Here is a 20,741-nt window from a genome sequence, read left to right on the forward strand (position 1 = left end):
TTATAGGTGGAGACTTTAATCCAGCATCCATTTACTGGGAAAATTACACGTTTATCACAGGGGCAGAAGCAAAGATTCATGTGAAGTTATTCTAGAAGCACTTTCAACATACAACCTTGAGCAGTTGGTTAGAAAAGCAATTCGAGATGGGAATATATTAGATATCTTGGCGACAAACAGACCTGATCTTTTTGAGGAAGTTAATCTAGAAGAAGGTATTAGTGACCATAATGTTGTTGTGGCTTCTATGTCAGTGGAAGTTGCAAAAAAAAACCAGCATAGAGTTTTCTTGTTTGGGAAAGCAAATAAGTGTCATTAACGAATATCTTCATAGTCAGCTCCAAGCATTCACCATGGGACACAAAGATATTGAGCATCTTTGGTCGGAATTTTAAAGGTATTGTCCACCATGTACTAGAGAATTATGTGCCTAGCCAAAGTATAGGGGAGGGAGGGAGGGGATCCATCTTGGTACAACCAACATATTAGAAAGTTGCTGAGAAAACAGAGAATTTTGCACAGTCGTTTTAAACAAAGTCACTGCCCCGCTGACAAACAGAAATTATGCGAAATGAAAGCAGCTGTCAGAAGGACAATCAGAGATTCTTTTAACGAATTTGAAAGCAATATGGCTGACATAGTGTTTAGTGTATCTGGGATTGTAAAGCAGTTAAGATCCTTAGACGCTAGGAAGGCGTCTGGCCCAGATGGTATCCCCGTAAGATTTTATGTTGACTATGCCTCAAATATAGCACCATTCTTATCCGTCATCTATCAGTGATCATTGGAACGGTGGAAAGTTCCACGGGGCTGGAAGATGGCCAAGGTCATAGCAATCTATAAAAAGGGTAGAAAATCGGATGCACATAATTACCGGCCAATTTCACTGACATCGATTTGCTGTAGAATCATGGAACATATTTTGTGTTCAGACATAATGACCTTTCTAGACTCTGAGAAGCTCATCTGCAGAAACCAGCACGGTTTTAGGAAACATCAGGCATGCGTGCATGATATACAGCAGGCTCTAGATACCGGTTCCCAGGTTGATGCCATATTTCTCAACTTTCAAAAGGTGTTTGACTCAGTTCCGCACTGTCACTTGCTACAAAATGATCAGATTACACAAGTAACGGATAAAGCGAACTCTAGATTGCAGTTTATTGGTAGAATCCTGAAGCAATGCAGTCCTTCAACAAAGGAAATAGATTACAATACGTTAGTTCATCCAGTCTTGTAGTATTGTTAGTCTGTATGGGACCCTTACCAGTTGGGTCTGATTCAAGAGATTGAGAAGGTCCAAAGAAGAGCGGCAAGATTCGTGACTGGTACATTTAGCCATCACGAAAGCGATACAAATCTCATAGAAAGTTCAAAGTGGGACACACATGCAGATAGACACTGCACTAAACAGAAGGGGCTGCTCACTAAACTCCGAAATCCGATCTTCATCGAGGATGTAGAACATATATTATTACCACCAACTTTCAAATCGCACAATGATCACCTTTCAAAAATAAGGGAAATAAGAGCTCGTACTGAGGCATTCAGACAGTCATTTTTCCCTTGGGTGATCCATGAGTGGAGCAGAGTGCGGAGGGGGAATATGACTTTGGCGCGAATTGTGCCCTCCACCACACACCGCTTGGTGGCTAGTGGAGTATATATGTAGATGTCAAGTTACTGTGAGGGGGCGAGGGAGTACGACACTTTGACTATTTTAGTAGCATACAGTTTTCTCCAGACAGTTATTTGGGATCTATGACAATTGGAGAGGGAGAGGGATGGGGGTTGGCATTGGGAGGGGAAATTAAAGGTGAATAACTATTAGAAGAAATGCTTTATGTATTTTTGGAAGGGTCTAGCAGGTGGCAATACAAGGGAATAGACAGACGAATTTGAAATAATAAAAAATAGCCTTATAAAAGGCAGTCTTGGTATATTTTTTTTACATATGTAGGCAGAGAGCATGTAAATATAATTTAATATTCGAAACATAAAATTAAAGGAAATTTATCTCATTTACAAGGGTACCATGAAAGAAAACTAACTCTTATTTTTTTATCTTGTACTCAATATTTTTCTGTCACCAAGTGAACTCCCACTGGCTATCGCTGACAGAAAATAGAGCAGAAGAACAAGTAAAGAAAATAAAATGCTTTCAGGGTGTAACATCAATAATCAGCAGATTTATGTATATTCCATATAACTTCTATGCCAACATTGTACACTAGTGTAACTGCATAGTCAATATCTTTGGTTATGTAAATATGTGATAATTATGTTGATTATATTTGTGTTCTGAGAAATTACTTTGAAACTGTACCTCTGGTTTTACATGTAATACTCCGTGAATGTAATAATTTGTAAAAGCTCGGTATATTTTACTGGTCCATGAGCAGGTAATCTAAATGTAAAACCTGTAGTAAAGCCCCACTGCTACGGAAGTAGTTTGGTGGGACTGGAAAAGGTGGACTTGGTGCGCAAGGCGCTTGATTTATTTGTGGCGAGTCGCAGTTTGAGTTCTGACTGTGATACTGAGTGGAATTCGAATTTCAACTATGATGCTGAGTGGAATACGAGTTCTGACTGTGATGCTGAATGGAATATGAGTTCCGACTGCGATGCTGAATGGTCAGTGGCAACCTTTGTCAGCTATTTTGGTTAATTTGCATGTATAAATTAAGGCAAGAAGAGCTTGTGAGCATGTATATTAGCCTCAGATGGAATGTAAAGTGACCTACTGACCATGGTATCATTATTGGCCCTGTTTGGTTACATTTATGACATCAAGAAGAGTTATATCAGGATGTGGTTAATATCAAGTACCATGGTTGCTTTACAGCCTGTTTTACAGCCACTGTAATTTTCCACAAGTGCCACTACCTTCAGCAGAACTATTATCTAAATATGTACATCCAACAGACCACATATTACGTATTGAATAATAACTTTTTGTGAAACTTCTAAGTTACATGTGCACACCCATGATTATCCTGTCACATTCCTACACAGGGTCTTTTCCAAGTGAATTAACTCTAAGTATCCTGTTTTTATTAAACTGACAATTTTGGCAGTAAAACAATTTGCAATTTGTATTAACTTTGTGATGTATGAAGTTCAGTTAGTTTTTTATATAGGAGAAAATGATTTACGCTACATAATTTTTCATCTTAAAGTTTCCTAAAGTGTGTTGTTAAAGAAAGCTTTTCATTAAATAAGAAGCTGCCATTAAAATAACCAATGGCAAAAATATAAAGTGCTTGTAGCCGTATGTAAGTAAAATTTGTGAAAACAGCAGTATTACTTCACTTTGAACAGATTTGTAAATTTGTCATTGTCTGTTTCTTTGTATATGTTGTTTTAAAGTAGTTTTTCAAGTTGTGCAGTCATTTACAGAGCCAGTTTGACTGAGTCCAATGAAAGACTAGTTGCTAGTCTCATTGTTAGTAGGTTCATATGCCCTTCTGCATTTGTTCATTATACTGCATAGTACTTTTTGCCAATAGTAAGTATTATTCTGAGACAGTGGGTACTGCTGCATCTATTGGCCATTCTATCTTATACGTAACAGTTAGCTGTTGTGTTGTTTGCATAGGCAAGTTGCTGTATAACATTGAGAGTAACTTTGTTAGAAGAGATTAGTTAGGGTATCAAGTGAGGTTAGTTTTCTTAGGCACAGTTTATTACCGCTTTGCCATAAAACTTGATACTGCATTGCCTACTTAGGCTGGTGATCACATGTAAATATAATTAGAGTTTACTTTCATATTAGTAGAATGTCAGTTCAATACCCATCTGCTCTGCTGTTGTTATTGTTTCACTTACTTTGCACTTACGAAACTATAGACCTTGTCATTAGGTACAGTCAGGGTCAGGCTAACCCACTCACAGAAGGTTAATATTATCAGTGACTGCCAATTTTGAAAGGGATGGTAGTGTTACAAGTGACTTTCAACATAATTTTTCCACCAGCTCTTTGCAGTAGTAGGTTGCACAAGATACCTCCTGCCGGCATATCCAATCAAAAACTTGCCTTCTTCAATCAGAGCAATGACTCTGTCTCCAATGGAACACTTGTGCAGAGCCATTGTGTCTGACTGCCCGCGATGTTATTTCTGCTTCTGCTCTTTTCAGATGCCTGGGGCGGAAGTACATGTGTTTCCATCAAAAAGAGCAACAGTGGTTACAGACTTGCCGCTTTAAGTCAGCCTTTAAACCTGTATGGCTCCAGCCTATGAACGCTGCATAGGCCAAGACAGAGGCACTTTATCAGACGTCGAGTGTTTAAGTCCCATCAATGACATGGACTGTTTTTCTTGAGTTTATGTTCGTTTATGCATACCCGTGTTTGACCCTGAATAAAAATTTGTTAACTAGTTCTTAAGAAACATGCTTGAAAACAGTTGGTAACTGTGCTGTAAAGGTGCTAAATACCAGTAGTTAGTGGCTATAGCAGACATGTGTTGGAGTCTGACGGGGGAAAAGTCTATCTGGCCAAACACATGTTGCAGATGGATCTAAGACAGAGGCTGCTAGTTCAAATTTGGTCCAAGACTGAACCATTGTAACACAAATATGTCCAACATTGAATTCTTAAGCAAAAGGACAAAGAATCAGATGTACTGGAAATAGTTACAGCAAACATATATGAAATGTATGTCAGGCTGTTGTTGGTTTGTCCTGGAAGCCATGCACTTATTGGGTCCAGAGATCAAGTCTAGTGATACATCTACATCCATACTCCACAAGCCACCTGACGGTGTGTGGCGGAGGATAGACTGTTGACATTCTGAGGTTCCATTCATCACATGGGTTGATATTTAATTCACAGTTCCCAATACACAGACAACTTCCATTCCCACAATTGTCCTTGAGGTGAACTTGTATGGCTTTAACAATACATGTTACAGCCATTTAATAGTTGTGGTGTGAATACAAGATATCTAAGAACTCCTGACTGTGCCAGATATGCAACAGGCGTGGCTGGTAAGTCAGTTCATCTGCACACTGCAAATGTTTGCTGAATCCCTTGCACGTGCTACTACACTTACAACAGAGGACAGTCTGTGAGGTCAAAGAAAATTTCTTTAAACCCCTTTGCCATCGTCAGCAAGACGAGAGAGAAATCATCATCGGATTAAGATACTTTGTCTGACATACATCATAAACACCTTTGACAACACCTCATTTACAGTCATCCATTGACAATTAGCACGACGGGCATATTACAGTTAAGTAGAGGTCAACAGTTCGATTTGAATCCTGAGTGTGTGTGTTTATTTGTAATGTTTGTTACTAACAGTTACAGTTCTGCTATTGTTCAAGTGCCTCACACGACTTCATCTACAGCTCTGTGTCCTGTACTGTCACTGCCATAATGGTCCATCACAAGATTGCCGCTCACCTCACCATCCTCTTCCTCATCTTTCCCTTCTCACTGTTCCTTTTTGGGGCAGTTAGTATGTTGTTAATTTGTATGTGAATAATTGCAGGGTCTTTGACATGATATGCGGTGTCCCAGACTTTGCGCTCAAGACATAAACAATGTATGGCGAAAACCTGAATAATATTTTAAACCCCATGAAGAAATTGGAGACATTTTTGCCAAAGGAAAGTTTGTGGAATTGCATTTCACAGTGCTAGCATGGATAGGGTACAGGGAGTCTTGAGAGGTTAAGTAGAGAAGATGCAAGTTGAAAAGGTTGAGCAGGATAGGGCTACCGTATTTACTCGAATCTAAGCCGCACTTTTTTTCCGGTTTTCGTAATCCAAAAAACCGCCTGCGGCTTAGAATCGAGTGCAAAGCAAGCAGAAGTTACGAAAAATGTCGGTACATGCCGCCACAACTAACTTCTGCCGCCGAATATATGTAGCGCTACGCAGGCATGCTTTGTAGGCACAAGGATAAATACTGGCGCCAAAATCTCAGCGTCAGTAAATAAAAAAAAGTGGAAGACGAGCTTTTTTTTCTCTGCCGCGAGTTTCGACCACTGCATTTTCATACATTATCCAATGAAGTAAATACAAATTCCGTATTGTTCATCTTCGAATGTAGCACAATTTCAGTGTACTACGAAAATCTGACTGGCAAGACTGTTTGGGATGTTTGTCAATATGGCCAACTCTACGTTCTGAATTTTTTCCTATCTGTGAGAAAAGATGGTTGCTAATAGGAACCTGATGAAATTTGAATCATATACAGTATTCTCTTCACCATAAGAATTATACGAATATAAACATTTTGCCATGTATTCTTTCATGTTTGCTGCTATCTCATTTAAATCCAACTACGAAACTAGAGTGAGACAACAGCAAACGCGGAAGAATATACGTATAGTGTCATGTTTATATTCGTATTATTCTTATGCTTAATAGTGATACAGTCAGAAATGAAGCACGGCAAGTGACTAGATTTTTAAATCTAAAATGACTCTAATTTCTGTGCAGAATTTGATGTAATAAAGAAGCGACCGCAAAGATTTTCAAACGGAGAAAAATTTTCGCCTAACTTTAGTTCAGAACATGTTCTATCATACACAGTCTATTATTTGATTCTTGTTGATCATTATCAAAGAAAGCAGCAGTGTAAGTAACAACAAATTGCGGTCTCTTGCCATTGTTTCGCTAATGAGACGATTCCTCTTTTTTTGTTTTAATTGTACACGGCGGTAGCGCGCACAAAAGCAAGCCGTGCCGCGAGCCGCGACAGGTCGTAAACACGCACTATCAGAATGCGACAAACAATGCATGACACAGTGCAGTAATGCATTTTCAGCTTAAGAGTGACGCAAACACCTATAACAAAGAAAACGGCAATTATCAGATCAAAGCAAAATAAGCAATCGATTCAAACCAGACGAAGCACGTGAAAAAGGAAGGGCACCCGTATAAATACAGACGGAGCGCCTGACGCGTAGCAATGGCTACGTGGTAAAGCTTAACTGCTAAGCTTAGACTCGAACCAAGCTACTGTAGCTGTATAGTCATTCATTCGACCTAAATTGTGTCTCATATTACAATGGACAAACTTTGTTTCGATTTGGAGGTGCGGCCTAAAACTTTTCTCTCCCCTTGAATTTCGAGTCTCAAATTTCAGGTGCGGCTTAGATTCGGGAAATTTTTTTTTCCTTTATTTCGAGTCTCATTTTTCAGGTGCGGCTTAGATTCGAGTGCGGCTTAGATTCGAGTAAATACGGTAAGTGCAAATTGAGAGGCGTATAGCACGTGTGACGTGACACAACAATACAGTGCGATGCACATGTTGCACACATGTCATGCAGGTCCAACGCATATTGAAATGTATCCACATAATTCGCACGTGTCGGTTGGCAACACTCTGCGCTGAAAGAAACGAAGCAAGCGCACACTGTAATCTTTCTCAAACAATTTTACAGAAACTATTCAGTAAATACATTTCATTTTTACCTCGCTTATGGTTCTATATGTCAGCTTCATGGCGAAGTGCCCATCATCTCGCTAATGGTCATTCTTATTGTGGTGTACACATCTTAGTAAGACACTAAGCAAAATTTGAAAAGTTTGCAATGAAAAATAAGGGTTGCTATGATTTTGCATTTGGTGTGTATTACACCATATGTTGCTGCATATGAAATTTAGCTAACATGTTGAATTTTTCTTTAGACTCGGGAGGAGGTCTGTATCTGCCTCTGATCTCGAGAAAATGGATCCTATGTAGTGTACTCACTCCCCATCTCACAACTGTGAGAATTAAATATTCACAACAGCCCTCACATCTCCGAAACCCCTTGTGACATCGAATTGAGATTTTGGTGAATGATAGCACACAAGGAGAAGAGTATTTTGCCAATTCGTAAACATACAGAACTTTCTTATCTATGTCGATACATCAGTAGTTATACTTCATTTTTTTTTTTTTTCACCCTAGTGACTGTAATTTTTTAAGAGTTATCGACAGCTAGTGAAACAAGAGTTTCCTAGTGTGAAAATAAATATGAAATTTCTGCTCTTATATTACTGCAAACCGACACTATGGGGTTTCTCATAACCTATTGAGCTCTCTGACTGCCAATTACTTGTTTAATGAGGCACTCTGTTTGAGGAAACTGTCACAATAGCTGTTTTGGGATGAGTTTGTACAAATTACACTGTGTTTTAGCAAAAGAAGTACAATTAAACCTGTCACCAAGAGAAATGCGGCCGTTACTCATAAATGGTGATGCTTCTTCGAATGAGAAAAGGTTAACAATTCACACAAAATAAATTGCCAATTCTGCTGGAATTTTGGTTGAATCCCCATAACACTGAGAGACTGGAATGGAAATTTACCGAAGAATTTTATTCCTGCTCTTTATCTGAGCAGTATTAAAATAATGACAAATGTTCCCTTCAGACAGAATGACAGGCACACGCCAGATGCTGCTTACCCACCTGCGGTTTGACAAACTGACAATGTGTGATTCCCGAATAAAATAGTTGTTATTGAGAAAAATAACCAATTGATCTGTCGCACAACACAATGGTCTGTGTATTGTCAGCAGCTGAGAATAATGCACGTGACAGGAGTGCGGAAGTTAGGCATATGTGCCTTGTGAGCAGGAGTGCACGTCGTTCGAAAGACACTGTCATGAAAGTAGATCTGCCTTTGACAGCAATAAATTTCAACAAATTAAATATATCTAATCACCACACTCTTTCAGGATACTCATACTTCTGTAATAATACCAACCATTTTTTTCATTTGTGTACCTTGTTGTATAATTAGTTTATGAATGCTGATAATGCGTACGCTTTTTCTCATCATGGCAAGCCAATTAAAACATTGTTATTTGTAAGGGCTTCACGGCTGTTTCTAGCTTGCAGTAGAAATGTGACGTTCACATGTACGTAGTATAATGTGTCTTATTGCATCCATATCCAAGTAACAATAGTGAAACTTCTGTACTTCATCTCTTGGACGCTTTTTACCTGAAGCACGAAGGGGTCATATCTGTGGAAATTACGCCTTTTCGACGTTTTGCAACAGATCATAGAGATACGTCAGCGTAACAGGCAGGAAGTAATAACCTTCCTCTCTGCTTCCTCACGATTCTTTCTTCCTATTCTCTACGAACTCAAAATATTCCTCACATCCCGAGGCCTGCTTTCCATTATCCATTTGTCATACTCTCTCCACATCTTCTCCGTATAATCTGGAGATTTGTGATAAGTTATTTCCCTTACCTCAGTGTTGAATATTTTCAATGCCTTATGCTAGGCGCAAATGGAGACGCGTATTGCACGTGTGGCGTGGCGCAGCACACATTTTTGTAACTTCACAGGTTCAAATAGGAATGCGCAAATTGAGACTTGACGTGACTGGGACATTACATGTGACTGCACCAGGTTGCACGGCGTTGTGGTTGCGGCGCAGTTTCTCGCGATGCGCACCACACAAGTACTGTGGAAGGGGTGAGGTGGGGAGCGAGAAGGCAGTCCTGCCATATGCTCACTTCAGCTGTCGGCATGGCGTATTTGGGTAATGGAAGTATTGCCCATCTGAAAAATATGGCCTGTAATGTATACTGAATTTTATAATAACCGAGTAGTGTTTTTTTTTTTTTTTTTGCCATGCGCTCCATCTCTTTTCATTAGTACGTAATAGTTTTCAGGTACACATATTTGTACAGTTCTTTTGTTTTGTTTATTCTTTTGTCAAGAGCAATGCACAGTTCAGTAACTGGTGAGCCATTAGCCACTGGGATTACATTTTCTGCCTCCACAATGTTTTCAGATCGTAAGAAGGGACAGACGATTCATCGTGAGGGTAGTGAATAAGGAAGTAAGGAATAACACAAAATCACGTGATCTAGAAGCAAGGCTCCCCACCTCACCCCTTCCACAGTACTTGTGTGGTGCGCATCGCGAGAAACTGCGCCGCAACCACAACGCCGTGCAACCTGGTGCAGTCACATGTAATGTCCCAGTCACGTCAAGTCTCAATTTGCGCATTCCTATTTGAACCTGTGAAGTTACAAAAATGTGTGCTGCGCCACGCCACACGTGCAATACGCGTCTCCATTTGCGCCTAGCATAAGGCATTGAAAATATTCAACACTGAGGTAAGGGAAATAACTTATCACAAATCTCCAGATTATACGGAGAAGATGTGGATAGAGTATGACAAATGGATAATAGAAAGCAGGCCTCGGGATGTGAGGAATATTTTGAGTTCGTAGAGAATAGGAAGAAAGAATCGTGAGGAAGCAGAGAGGAAGGAGGAGGAGGAAGACGAAAGAGGGAGGAGCAGGCTGGTGGATAGTTTACCTGTTCCTGTAGATTAGCCACTACCACCGATGTAGATAAACCTGTCCATCCTGTGAAGAGGAGGACAGAATGTTTCATGTAGTTGGCCAATTCTTTTAGTGACAAGACTAAATTAGTGGTAGACAGTGTCGAAATACAAGTTCCTGGGAATTTATGTGAAACAGATGGTAATGATATTGTTGATGTTAAGGAGACTAATGTAAAAGTACCAGCTCCGATATCCACTGGAATTGTGGAGTCTGAGGTATTGGGGGATCAGTGTGGGCTGTAACAGAGTGGTTAAGTGTGGGGATAATAACATGGGTGATTTAAGTGCAGTGGTATATGCCCCACTGGGTGGTGATGAATGTTGTGTTGAGGCCAAAGATCCAGGAGCAGATACACAGGGAAGTGCACATGCCAGGGTTTTTGCCCCATGCAGAGTGGAATTGCAAATGGTTTTGTTGTTTCAATTGCTACAGGGAATGTACAAAAAGTTATTGATAGTTATATTGCTGATGTTGAGGTAGAAACAATACAGACACAGTTAGAAGTAGGGCGAACAGAGAAAAAGAAAGAGGAGACAAGTTCGCAGAGTGTATTATCAAGCCAACAGGGCTGTATTTGTTGTAGAGTATATGCCAGAAGTTAAGAACATGGCACAAGTGCTGGGTCACAGCACTGTAGGGCAAGCAGTTGATGTGTGCAGCAAGCTATTTACAACACAGCCACAGTCTGGTGTATATGATGAGTATGAAGTGGGTGAAGGGGTCAACGCAAGCCTGAAAGTAAACATTCTGACTGAACATCATGCCGAAGTTAACCTTTGGTGACAGAAAGCTACTGCCAGTTAAGAGTTGTCAAGAAGTATATCTAGTGTATAAGATAAACCAGTTAAACCATGTACAAATACATTAAGAAGTAATTCACATCGTACAGTGCCACCAGGCACCAGAAAGTTGTTTTGAATGTAAGGAGTGCTGCAGTGGGAGGAATAAGCTGAGAAGCTGGGCCATGTTTGTTGAAGTTGACATATTAAGGATAATCTATTAACAAAAAAAGGAGTGTCATTTTTATTTTATAAGTGTAGAATGGATATTTAGAAGTTGTTTTTGTTTAAGAATGGTGAGAGGCCTAGTAATCAAATATGTTTCGTACTATTTGAGATAATGAGCAGGGCAAGGGACCATACAAATGTGAAGAGATCACACAGTACAAGCAAGAAACAAGTTCATAGACTTTAAGGATTAATGTAACAACTGTGTAATGTTTAAGAGTTAAAAGTTGAGAGTTGAGTAGTTAAGTGCTTGTTTTACAAATTAATGGTAATCACAGTAGAGAACTGGGTTGGAGCAAGACCTGAGGGACCAGGTCTTCTCTGTGGAAGGGGCTGGGTAGTGCCACTACACAGTCTTTGAGCAAAAATGGTAAGTCTTTATCAAAACTAAGGATAAGTAGTGTGGTAGCTGCTGTGGATTATTGAGTAGCAGTCAGTAGCCGCCAGCATGGTGACATGAGGGTCACAATAAAAGACATGCAAAGGGATTAAAAATCTGGGATAGCCAAGTGCAGCAGTAAACTGTATCACACAGTGGTAACCACATAACCAAATGCACACTAGAGGCATAAAAATAAGTCTGAATTTCGAGGCAGGGGATCTCTTCTTGTCGCCAAAAACCAACGATACCACCACAATGCCAGGGCTCTATGCCAACCAACGAACGACTGGACATCACCAGCAGCAGCCATGGGTTCCAGACCAGGCTGCACCTGCAGCCAGTACAAAGTCCTTCACAGGACTTTGTGCCACAGACCCACTGACCTGCCATCCATTCCTGCAGCTAGTGATGCAGAGTTCCTAGTTGGATTTTGCACCACAGCACCAGCCATTGTCCGACTTCTCCCAGAGGGCTGCCAGTCATACCCCAAGCACAGCCGTCTTTGCATGCCGTCACAGTGACGTAAGTGCAGCGCAGGGCCACGCGGGGGGCACCTTTCATTTGATATTTTAGATAAGTATGACCACATTTGAATTCGAGTGCCCATTTCTGAACTGTTGAAATGAAGCAGCAGACTGCTTGTAAACCTTTATGGGTAGTGGATGAATTTCTATTGGTGTTAAACTGTCCCATCTGTGCCAGGCAGAGAACTTTTTATGTGGCCGTTAGAAGTGAAGGGGTCTCTAAAAGTTGACTGTATTGAAAAATAAGAGCATTATTTACCTAAAAAGGTTTTGCACCATAAAGCCAAGAAATTCTATCATTGATCTTATAGGCTTATTGGCAAAGCTCCAAGAATCTTTTACTTATCAACTTTAATTTATTGTTTGTTTCTCTGATTTTGTGGGAATTTCTTACCCAAAGCTACTATCAGGACAATGTCAACACATATGGCTCACTGATTAATGAACAAACCAAAATAAAGAAACAGAGACCTCCAGTACTATACATACATATGAGTATTATATTTCAGCAAATTGTTCTCAGCTAATATAAAGAACATCTGCACAGAATGAAAGGAGCACTGCAAGAAACCCTTATTTTTAAAATTTGATGTTCTCACTCAATTAAAAAAAAACATATATTCGAGTCCTACTGAAAATGTAATCTGCAAAATAGTTTTGGTGTTTCTGTGTAATTGTAAAGGAAATGATACCCAACAGCAAATATTTTTTTCCTGGTGACCACTACAGCTCTTATGAATGAGTCCACAGTACTAACCATAAATCTCAGAAGGGTACTGGTAGAGGGATGATAAGGTAAAGGGTTAATGAAGATCGGGAACACAGACTACAGATGGTTTTGTTGGTTCTTTTCCTAGCTAAGAGTATCCTTTGCAAAATGACAAGGGTTTCCTGAAAAATATAGTATTGTAGGACCCAACAAGAAACTAGCTTTCATGTTTCATCATCCACAAAAGTGGGGTTATCCTTAATGAAGAGAAGTTTGTGCATAAAATACGGAACTAAATACAACCAATATAGCTTACTTTTTATCCCTGTACTACAAATTTCAAATACTCTGCTTATAATTATTTGATAATCACTTCTTCATTTTCACTTTGGCCTGGGAGACCATATGCATTCTCTACATTCGTCTGCCAATCATTTCTGTTTCTGGCTTTCGTGGTCCATTCTCCTTTCATCATGCCCATAATCTCTGTACCCCTGCTGATATCATCCTTCCATCTTGTCCATAGACTTTCTCTACCAAATCTGCCCTCCACGGATCCTGAGAATAATATGCACACTGCTTGGATTTTCCTTCATTCCTACTGATGTCTCGATGCGTCCTGAGGTGCCAACCTCTCATAGCTGCGGACAAGTTACTTCGATATCTCAGTGAATAAAAAATCTTTTGACTATTTACCATACAACATTTGTGCCTCTTTGCTTGTCATCATTTGAAAAAAAAACCTCGTTTCGATATCTTGAACCATTTATGAAATATGAGACTGTTATGACCACATAATCACCAATTCACATGGATGGAAATGAGCGCTTCACGTGCAACCATCCATCAGATATAAAAATCAAGAACTTGAGTATGAAATGAGATATAGTTCTGCTCTCAATTTTAAATAAAATTTTGGTATCTAATCTACATTTTGTGTACCAAAATGTATGAGCTAAAATCAACCATACATAAAGTTTACACAATGTGTTTTCACCTCTGAAAACTCTTTAAAATTTCCTGCAATGTTTTACTCAACCTGATGCAGCACTGTAACTATGACATACAACAAAAAGACATTCAGTCTTTCAGCAAATTAATATATCAGACTTTAAGATATGCAAAAACCAAATGTTTTCAGCAAATAGTTTTCTTAAAATCGGATGATAAGCATTTCATAGCAACTGGTACTCCATCTCTCAACATAGGTATCAGCATTTGGCAAGTAGTACAGCCACAACAAAGACACACTTAGCAGGAAATGCGCAGAGCATATGTATAGCAGGGAAAGGGCTAATTAGGTGTCCTGCCCACATCAATCTTCTTTTCTTCAGCCTTCAACCAATATCAACTTGTGGGTATCGGTCTGCGAGTCCCTGTTTTTTTCTTTTTTTTTTTTTTTTAATATCCTCCATTCCTGTGACTGGGTGTCCTCCTTGGGGGAAAATATTTTCCTTAATTTCTTTCTTTCTTTCTTAGACTAGCAGTTTTTGTTCATCTGTTTTCCTTGATGTAAAGGTTTCAGACCCATACAGAGTTCCCAGGAGAATTCCACTGTGGTACAGTCCGATTTTAAAACTTCTCGAAATTGCTCTACTGTGCAGCACGTCCCTCATGCCAAAATATGCTCTTTCACCATTGTGATCTTTGATTTAATCTCCGTTGCTATTCTTTTCTATTCTGCTTGCTAAAAACACTTCCCAAATATTTAAATCTGTCTTCTTTTAAAAATGACTTAATCTACTATCAATGGGGGTACCATCATTTGGTGTGTTGCTCATGACAATGTACTCAGATTTCTCCTCATTAATCTGTAATCCTGCTTTCCTTGCTATATTTCTGTAAGAATTTGTTATGACCCGCCAGTCGTCTTTGCTGTCACTTATTAGAACACCACCACCCACTTATGCAAGCTGATTTATTGTTATTACTCAGTCTTAATCCAGATGGGTTTAATTTTTGATGTTCTGTGTCTACCTTTTCTAAAAATATATTAAAAACTATTGGAGATAATGCATCTCCTTCTCCAAGACCAATTCTGACTCCAAGATGCTCCGACACTCCTGTACTGATGTTTACTCTACAAGAAATTACCTTCAAACACGTACGTACTACACATATCAACGTTTGTGGAAACAAACTCTTCCCAGATGTTGGTGATTGTGCCCTTATGTATGCTGTCGTAAGCTTTTTCGAAGTCAACAAAAACCATGTGAATAGCAACATCATGTTCCCAACCTTTCTCGGTTACCTATCTGAGTGTAAAAAACTGATCTCTAGTTGTCTGTTCCTTCTGAAACCAAATTGACGGTCCCCCTATAAGTCCTTCTGTAAATGGGATAATTCTCGTCAGTACAAAAATTTTGTAGCTTACATTAAGGAATGCAATACCTCTACTATTACCACAGAGCAGGGGTCATTCTTTTTTAGTATAGGTCAGATTACAGTCATTTTATAGTCTTCAGGCGCTCTCATATTCCAACACATTCTTTAACAGTTCTGCAATTATTTTAACCAGTACCAATCTCCAATTCTTTATTAGCTCTCCGGCAATTCGCTCTTCTCTGAAAGCCTTATTGTTTTTTACAATGACAATCACTCGACAATAAAATGACACTTTTAGAAGAGCTCTGTTTCAGAAATTGTATTCAGTGTGACTTGTAGCAGGTCTATGTTTTCTGTGACATCTTTAACATTAGACTTCACACCTTTTACTAAACCCATACCTTATCTGCAAATACAGTTTTTGTAAAGATCTGTAATAGCAGAGCACAAAACAACTTACAACATTTCTCCATAGTTAAGAGAAAATATCTCTACCATAGCCCAAAAGTTGCCAGTAATTAAGTGCACTGAAATGACTGGAACAGAATGCACGGTGACAATGCCATTAAACTGTAATGACAATAAATGATACCACTGAAACCTGTTTCAAACTGCTGCACCTGGAATAATGAAAAATAAAAAATAAAAAATTCTGTTATGTTGAGATTCAAACAGAAATCTTCTGCTTAACCTGGGTAATCATCTTAACAAATCTGGACATCCAAGACTGAGACAAAGATTAATCGTCACACATTTCCCTTCAGGAAGAGCACCACCAGTGAAACCAATACAATGGGTTAGTGTGATTTACCCTATCATACAGATTATCCCCAATTGAATAAAATTAACTGAAATGAAATTAGTAGAATTAACCAGGATGAAATCAATGAAATGAATTACCATGACATATTAGTTAAATTTGTTCATAAAAGATTAACTTTTAACTTGATCGATTTTGAACAGGATTCCATCAACTTTCCACTCAAGTAAACTTGCTGGGTTTGGTGTACTGCCCAATGGCCTATCTGAACCACTGGGAGGATTTTTCTAGGAACTGATAGATGCCATTTTGATCTGACAAATAGCCAAGGATATGCATACTCTGGAAGGGCCTCTCATACCTGAACAAGATTAACAGAACTGAGGAGCAGAAGGTGTACGATAATTTGTCTGTTTATTAATTGTTCGCCTCAGGTAGTTGTGCAAAGAAACCTGTCCCCAGTCACACACAACAATCCACCGTAATGCTGAATGGTGTTCTCTGAAATGTGCACAGAGTTTATGGTAATAGGCATTTACCATCCTCAGGTCGAAAACTGTGGGTTCACCAAATCCATACGTGTAGCCCAGATTGCCCCCATTCCTTGAGATGCTTAACAACTGAAACAATCCAAGGAGTATTTTTATATCACTGAATGCTACATATGTAGCATCCAATCTTACACTAGAATCCAGATGTTTATCAATATCAAAATGGAAGTTAATTGTAATGTTCACCATTATATGTATTTCTACATCTACATCTACATTTATACTCCGCAAGCCACCCAACGGTGTGTGGCGGAGGGCACTTTACGTGCCACTGTCATTATCTCCCTTTCCTGTTCCAGTCGCGTATGGTTCGCGGGAAGAACGACTGTCTGAAAGCCTCCGTGCGTGCTCTAATCTCTCTAATTTTACATTCGTGATCTCCTCGGGAGGTATAAGTAGGGGGAAGCAATATATTCGATACCTCATCCAGAAACGAACCCTCTCGAAACCTGGCGAGCAAGCTACACCGCGATGCAGAGCGCCTCTCTTGCAGTGTCTGCCACTTGAGTTTGTTAAACATCTCCGTAACGCTATCACGGTTACCAAATAACCCTGTGACGAAACGCGTCGCTCTTCTTTGGATTTTCTCTATCTCCTCCGTCAACCCGATCTGGTACGGATCCCACACTGATGCGCAATACTCAAGTATAAGTCGAACGAGTGTTTTGTAAGCCACCTCCTTTGTTGATGGACTACATTTTCTAAGGACTCTCCCAATGAATCTCAACCTGGTACCCGCCTTACCAACAATTAATTTTATATGATCATTCCACTTCAAATCGCTCCGCACGCATACTCCCAGGTATTTTACAGAAGTAACTGCTACCAGTGTTTGTTCCGCTATCATATAATCATACAATAAAGGATCCTTCTTTCTATGTATTCGCAATACATTACATTTGTCTATGTTAAGGGTCAGTTGCCACTCCCTGCACCAAGTGCCTATCCGCTGCAGATCTTCCTGCATTTCGCTACAATTTTCTAATGCTGCAACTTCTCTGTATATTACAGCATCATCCGATTTGCCAACTGTTCCTGAAACAATTCTGTCTCTTGCACATTTTAATTTATTGTACTCCCCCGCATCAAAAACAAAGATTTTTAAGATGTTATGTGACTCACAAGGTATGGTCAAAATAAAATCAGTCAGTCTCAATGGAAAATCAAGTGGCTTTCTCTAAAGCAAGAAAAATCATTAATAATCCATAGTAGTCAAAAGTTACATCAAAAGGGGAACAACCAGAGAAATAACAAGAGGCAAAACCCTCTGTGTACCAATATGAGAAGAAAAAAATAGGTAATAGCAATAAACAGCCAGTGATACCTGTTTTTGTTGCTTCTTATTTTCAAATTTCGGTGGTGGTGGGCGAGGTGGTGGCTTCTTCTTGGCCGTTGTCAGCTGATTTGATACAAAAGTAGATGGTTGACTGCCAAAAAAGGGATCATTTCTGAAACAGAATTTTGATTAATCATTTAGAGTTTTAAGTAAATTTCTCAAGAGGAAACTACTATATAAGAGTTACACTAGTAACGAAAGTCTATAGGTACAAGGAAGCCTATTTTCATTCAACGTTGAGTAGGATTTAGGACTGCTTTTATCACAAGATGAGACCAATGAGTAAAATGGAAATTTTGCAAACAGTAAAAAAGGGACAGTATCTTCATGTGCTTGAAGAACTGGAAATTTGTACTGCCAAAAGAAAAGAACCTGACAAGAATCTTCATGAATGGAATGAATGTTTGTGCAATGTTTATTTTAATATTTACGATGACATTCTCCAGTAAATGTACAATGCGAAATGTGCTCCCTCATTTCCGCTAACGCGAATGTATTAAATCATGACAGTTGGCTATAGATGCACAGTCACTGGCACTGATTACAGCCTGCAATATGCAAATACACACTATTGCCTTGCTCATCACCCAACATGTTATAATATGTGGAGCAGCACCCAACTGGTCACACTGTTTTCCCACACTATTATCATGCAACTCCTTTGTTAATATGTAGTAATACTGTTTGCTAAAAGTTCATACAGCTGTTTTTGGAACCTAATTTCTTTTTCATTTTTATCTTAAATCTGAGAGTCCTGAATGCTTTTATTTGATTAATGAAGACAAGGAAGGAAGGAAGATTAGGATTTAATGTCAGTTGACACCGAGATCATTAGAATGAAGCACACACACTAGTTGTTTCAAGGATGAGAGAGGAAATCAGCGATGCCCTTTTGAGGAACTATCAGGCATTTGCCTGGAGCAATTTACAGAAGTCACAGAAAACCTAAATCTGGATAGGTGAACATGGATTTGAACCACAGCAATTTAGGAAGCACACAGAAAACCTAAATCTGGATAGCTGAACATGGATTTGAACCATTGACCTCTCCACAGGAAGATAAGTCCCTAAAGTGGTGTTTTAACAGAGAGATGACTCAAATAATGCAAGTTAGATATGCCTGTTAATTTTGCACTTCCTGTATTACAAAATGTAGAAACAAACACCAAAATGTCCAATGTACAATTTACTGTGAAGTTGTTTCCTGCTTTTGTATTTTGTCTTTCATTTATAATGATTGGTATTATTGATAGTGTTACACTTATGTCATTTTTTATATTGTTACACCTAATTTTTCCTTTTCCCAACTTAGACCTCAAGATGATCTGCTAGTCAGATTGAAACTAGGCAACATTAATAAAAACAGATAGTGATCCAGATTTTTAATGTGTCTCTGTCACACTCTAACATAATCATTTTAATATGATGTTATTTGACCATTTATTTGTAACAAATCAGCTTTTTAGTCAGAAAACCATTCTTCAGGAGTAACTCTTCTGGAGTTTTGCTTTCCAAATGTTCCAACAAAATTTTTACTACCCACTGTCATTTGGTGCACCTCCATGTCACTGATTGCAACAGTTTCACTGTAACATCAGTACGGTGATAATGTTCCCCTGAGTATAAAAAGAAGCATAACAATTAAAAACTATAACTGGTTTCCAACTAGTGTAAACAGAACTCATTAACAACAAATTTTTAATTCATATTTAACCATTTTTCACTCACATTTTATTTCTTTATGTCGTGATTCAATTTGCAAATAGGTTAGATGCAATCAGCTTAGATTTTTATAAATTTAACACATATCATTGGGATTTTCATTGTAAATGTCAATGTACACTTGTCATTCAGTTGTATGGTTACACACTAACTTCCTTAGTGCTCATAAAGTCATTTTCATCTCATTAACTAAAATCTTTTGTATATAATACATTTTCAGTAACAAACATTATTGTGTTAACAGAGTCTTAAGCAATTAGACTACTAGTATTCTTTTAAATGTCAGCTGGAAACTGATTTAGACTGTCAGTTGACAAGCAAGTGGAAATAAAATACAGGAAACCATTCTATGACTGTATTTCCTTATCCTCATGCATTAATATTGTAGTTAGTTATTCGCTTCATTTCATGTTGTATGGCTCATTTGCACAATAAATCATAATAATGCAGAACAAGTCATTTTAAACTCACATCACAAATTAAGTTGTAAAAATAGCTACATGCTGAATATTTATAAGTTCTTTTTTTTTTTGCTATATTATTATTATTATTTAATACACAAATATGAGTTAGTAATTCATACCCACCACCTTTTAAACATTATAATAACATAAACTCTCCTACGGAATAAAAAGAGTTGTCAATAAGAAACTTTTTCAGTTTGTTTTCAAATTTTATTTTGCTGTCTGTCAGACACCGGGAAAGATATAAAAAATTTAATTGCAGCATTGTGCACCCCTTTTGTGCTAAAGACAGCCTTAATGTGGATTCCCTCAGGTATTGCAATTATATACATCACTGTTCCTTTTTAACTGCAGTGACTGCTTTACAACAAACTTCATGAGGGAATAAGTATACTGTGAAGCAGTGGTAAGAATGCCCAACTCCTCAAACAGACGTCTACATGGTGTTTGTTGAAGAGCACCATATACTCTTACAGCATGTTTTTGAGGAATGAAGACTGACTTTCTTTCTTAAAGATGAGTTATCCCATAATATTATTCCACATGACATTACTGAATGAAAATATACAAAACATGTCAACTTATTGATTTGCCTCTCCCAAAGATCTGCAATGATTTGAAGTGCAAATGTGGTTGAACTAAGTT

At 38.6% G+C, this 20,741-nt stretch overlaps 1 protein-coding gene across 1 annotated transcript in view; it reads right to left on the bottom strand.

Moving 5' to 3' along the window:
• The window catches only part of LOC126185091 (SH3 domain-containing protein 19), a 100,029-nt gene that overhangs the window by 67,997 nt on the left and 11,291 nt on the right, over window positions 1–20,741 (bottom strand). Inside the window, exon 3 of the mRNA XM_049927891.1 lies at window positions 17,899–18,022. Within this exon, the coding sequence (XP_049783848.1) occupies window positions 17,899–18,022 (124 nt within the window). The remainder of the gene's footprint in view (window positions 1–17,898; window positions 18,023–20,741) is intronic.

This window comes from Schistocerca cancellata, chromosome 4 (genome assembly GCF_023864275.1).
Source record: "Schistocerca cancellata isolate TAMUIC-IGC-003103 chromosome 4, iqSchCanc2.1, whole genome shotgun sequence".
Classification (NCBI taxonomy): domain Eukaryota; kingdom Metazoa; phylum Arthropoda; class Insecta; order Orthoptera; family Acrididae; genus Schistocerca; species Schistocerca cancellata.